At 36.0% G+C, this 2,789-nt stretch overlaps 1 protein-coding gene across 2 annotated transcripts; it reads left to right on the plus strand.

The window, feature by feature from the left end:
- Positions 1-396: 396 nt before the first annotated feature.
- LOC105698833 (ankyrin repeat domain-containing protein 13C) lies at positions 397-2,760 on the plus strand (the record flags this gene model as incomplete). Of its 2 annotated transcripts, XM_023433743.1 has the most annotated exon segments (6): positions 397-1,005; positions 1,077-1,270; positions 1,346-1,422; positions 2,296-2,337; positions 2,437-2,541; positions 2,629-2,760. In XM_023433743.1, coding segments are annotated over 5 exon segments (520 nt in total), but the record flags the coding sequence as incomplete, so codon positions are not given.
- Between the last annotated feature and the right edge of the window lie 29 nt (positions 2,761-2,789).

Here is a 2,789-nt window from a genome sequence, read left to right on the forward strand (position 1 = left end):
CGGCGCACTTTGAAACACGACACATTACGACTGACAAGTTACATAGTCCCGCTCGTATTTACTATACGCGGTAGAGGTGTTTGGAAATTCAAATTAATTTGAATCAAAAACTTTTAAGAAATACTTTATTTATTACATATCATTGAAGCAAATTTTGTATAAGTAAGAGCGGCGGAGTTCGAGCGGCGCACTTTGAAACACGACACATTACGACTGACAAGTTACATAGTCCCGCTCGTATTTACTATACGCGGTAGAGGTGTTTGGAAATTCAAATTAANGCCATCGCGAGTGCGTGAGTCCCTGTCAGAAATTTGTTGCGCCGCCCTTGGGCGCAAAAAACGGTGAAAGCTCACGTACAAAACCAGAGGGCAGCACACGACGCGATCGCGCGACCCTGCCCGTGAGCAATCTCCCAACTCATCTCTGCTTTGTCGCCTTGGGCCTGGCTACTCTCATATTCTCTCTGGTAGAAGTCTGTTTTTGAGAGATGAGTAGTATTGTTTAAATGGCAATCTCCTTGCATAATATTGCACTCTTTCTGCTACTTTGACAGGTCGTGATAAATCCAGTTGGGAGAAAGCGAAACCATTCGATAAATTCCGTGTTCTCAAAGTCAAGTAACTGAAAAATAGTATATTGAAATCTAACTTATATTAAATTAGATTCGACATAGAAAGCTGCCAGAGTTGTATCGGCTAACTTGAATGAAGCCGATTGCTTTTAGATTCATTCTGATGTTTTTTGGACAACGAGTAGGTGGTGGCGTATTTGTGCAAAAACAAATACTGGATGAAAGCTCAACCGCTAGCAAATCACGATCATTCTGATCAGCCGATCAAGATCGTAATAAGATCATGTCCGCGATTTTAAATTAACAGTCTAGGTTTAGAAATAAACGCTTCAAAAATTCAACTACACCTCGACGAATTTACCTCTACTTTTTCGTACACAAAACCAAGGACGTACTCCAAGAAATGTTGCAAAACACGGAAGAAATGATACGTATGGAAATAACGGATCATTTGGAAAATAGAAATTAATGACAATGTGTATTTAAGAGACTGATTTTGCAGTAATGTAACCAAGAAAGGAAGACAGTTTGGATGCAGGCATGTCACGAGATAAATCCGTTATCGATGGAGGAACATATCGATATGCAATTGTCCTCTAGTGATCGAAATGAAGCTTCAATGCAGGCAAGCATGACTGACATAGAAGTTATACCTTGGTCCTTGCGAACAATCCTCCAGCGAGTCTGCCTTTCAATGTAATTGCTATCAAAGCTTTGTCCTGACTTAACGATCATGGCCGAGACGTCCAGCAAACTATATCCGCTTCACAGATGCATCTTTCAAGGTGATATCAAGGCTCTTAGTTCATTGATCAGAACACATGACATCTCGGAGAAGGACAAACAAGGTGCAACTACGTATAATTGTACAGTGAAGTATGCAGAGTGTTTCTAAACAAACAATCAGATCATGCCAGTATGTTATAAGAAGAGATGCAGAAAAAATGTTTATAAACATAGGTTCAAAAATGTGTTATTGTAAAGTTATAACAGAAATAAGTAAACATAAAATAAGCAAAGCAATAATGGGCATACTATTGGAAGAATATGATGTAAGAAATCGATACTGATCTGATCGATCTGATCTGATTCGATTATTTGAGCTGTGTTCATATTTCATGATATTTGTTTATGTCTAACAGTTATAAGCTAATACCTTCATACTTTTACCCGTGGGAAATTGTCAAAAAAAAGCGTATCAAATAGGATTTAATACCCAAGTAGAAGTGATACAAAATATCAGTTACTAAGTCTCCACTGTTGGTATTTATTCAACACTGAATTAGATAAATCTGTCTTTATCTGTATCTGTGATAAATCTTTAGCTGTATCTCTACCACATAGTCAATTCGGTATTCAATAAAACCAAATCGTAGGGACATATCCAAAGTTGAATTTGTCCATTCTGGTATTGAATAAATACCGAAGGTGGAGAATTAGTAAATGACATTGATTGAAATTCATGAACATCGAGATGAAATTCATGGAGTAGTAAACTCAGTATCTGAATGATATCAAACTTGCTCTGTCAAGAATGGATGACATTTTGTAATGGAATATTAATTTTTGTTATAATTTTTAGTGGACATTCTTGGACCCGTGTTTAAAAACTTTTTTGTTTCTACTCAGGGAATTTATTGGAACAATTTGATTGTATGATTTGGAAACAACTTGTATGTTTATTTATTCATAAAATTAACCATTAAATATTGTTCTTTTAGGAAATACACCTTTGCATTTAGCAGTTATGTTAGGTAGAAAAGGTACGTGCAGAGTAAATGGTATATTTACATTTGAATTCTAAAGAAGTTTGTAGATTTAATTTTGTATAGAAGAATATAATTGAAAATGATTTTCTTTAGAATGTGTTCAGTTACTACTCGCACATGGTGCACCTGTAAAAGTAAAGAACCTTGTGGGATGGAGTCCTTTAGCGGAAGCGATTAGTTATGGGGACAGACAGACTAGTAAGTTTCTTTTACTATGAATAAGAAGTAATTGTACATACTCCTAATATGTTCCAGAACATTTAAAGAGGTGTAAATATTTTTCAGTATCTTCATTAGTAAGGAAGCTTAAGCAACAAGCAAGAGAACAGATGGAAGAAAGGCGACCAAATTTAGTTGCAGCACTCCGACAAATGGGCGATTTTTATATGGAACTAAAGTGGGATTTTCAAAGTTGGGGTAAGTTTTGAGCAGTTTATTATTACATA

The sequence above is a fragment of the Orussus abietinus genome, unplaced genomic scaffold (genome assembly GCF_000612105.2).
Source record: "Orussus abietinus isolate OABI.00-Male unplaced genomic scaffold, Oabi_2.0 scaffold1227, whole genome shotgun sequence".
Classification (NCBI taxonomy): domain Eukaryota; kingdom Metazoa; phylum Arthropoda; class Insecta; order Hymenoptera; family Orussidae; genus Orussus; species Orussus abietinus.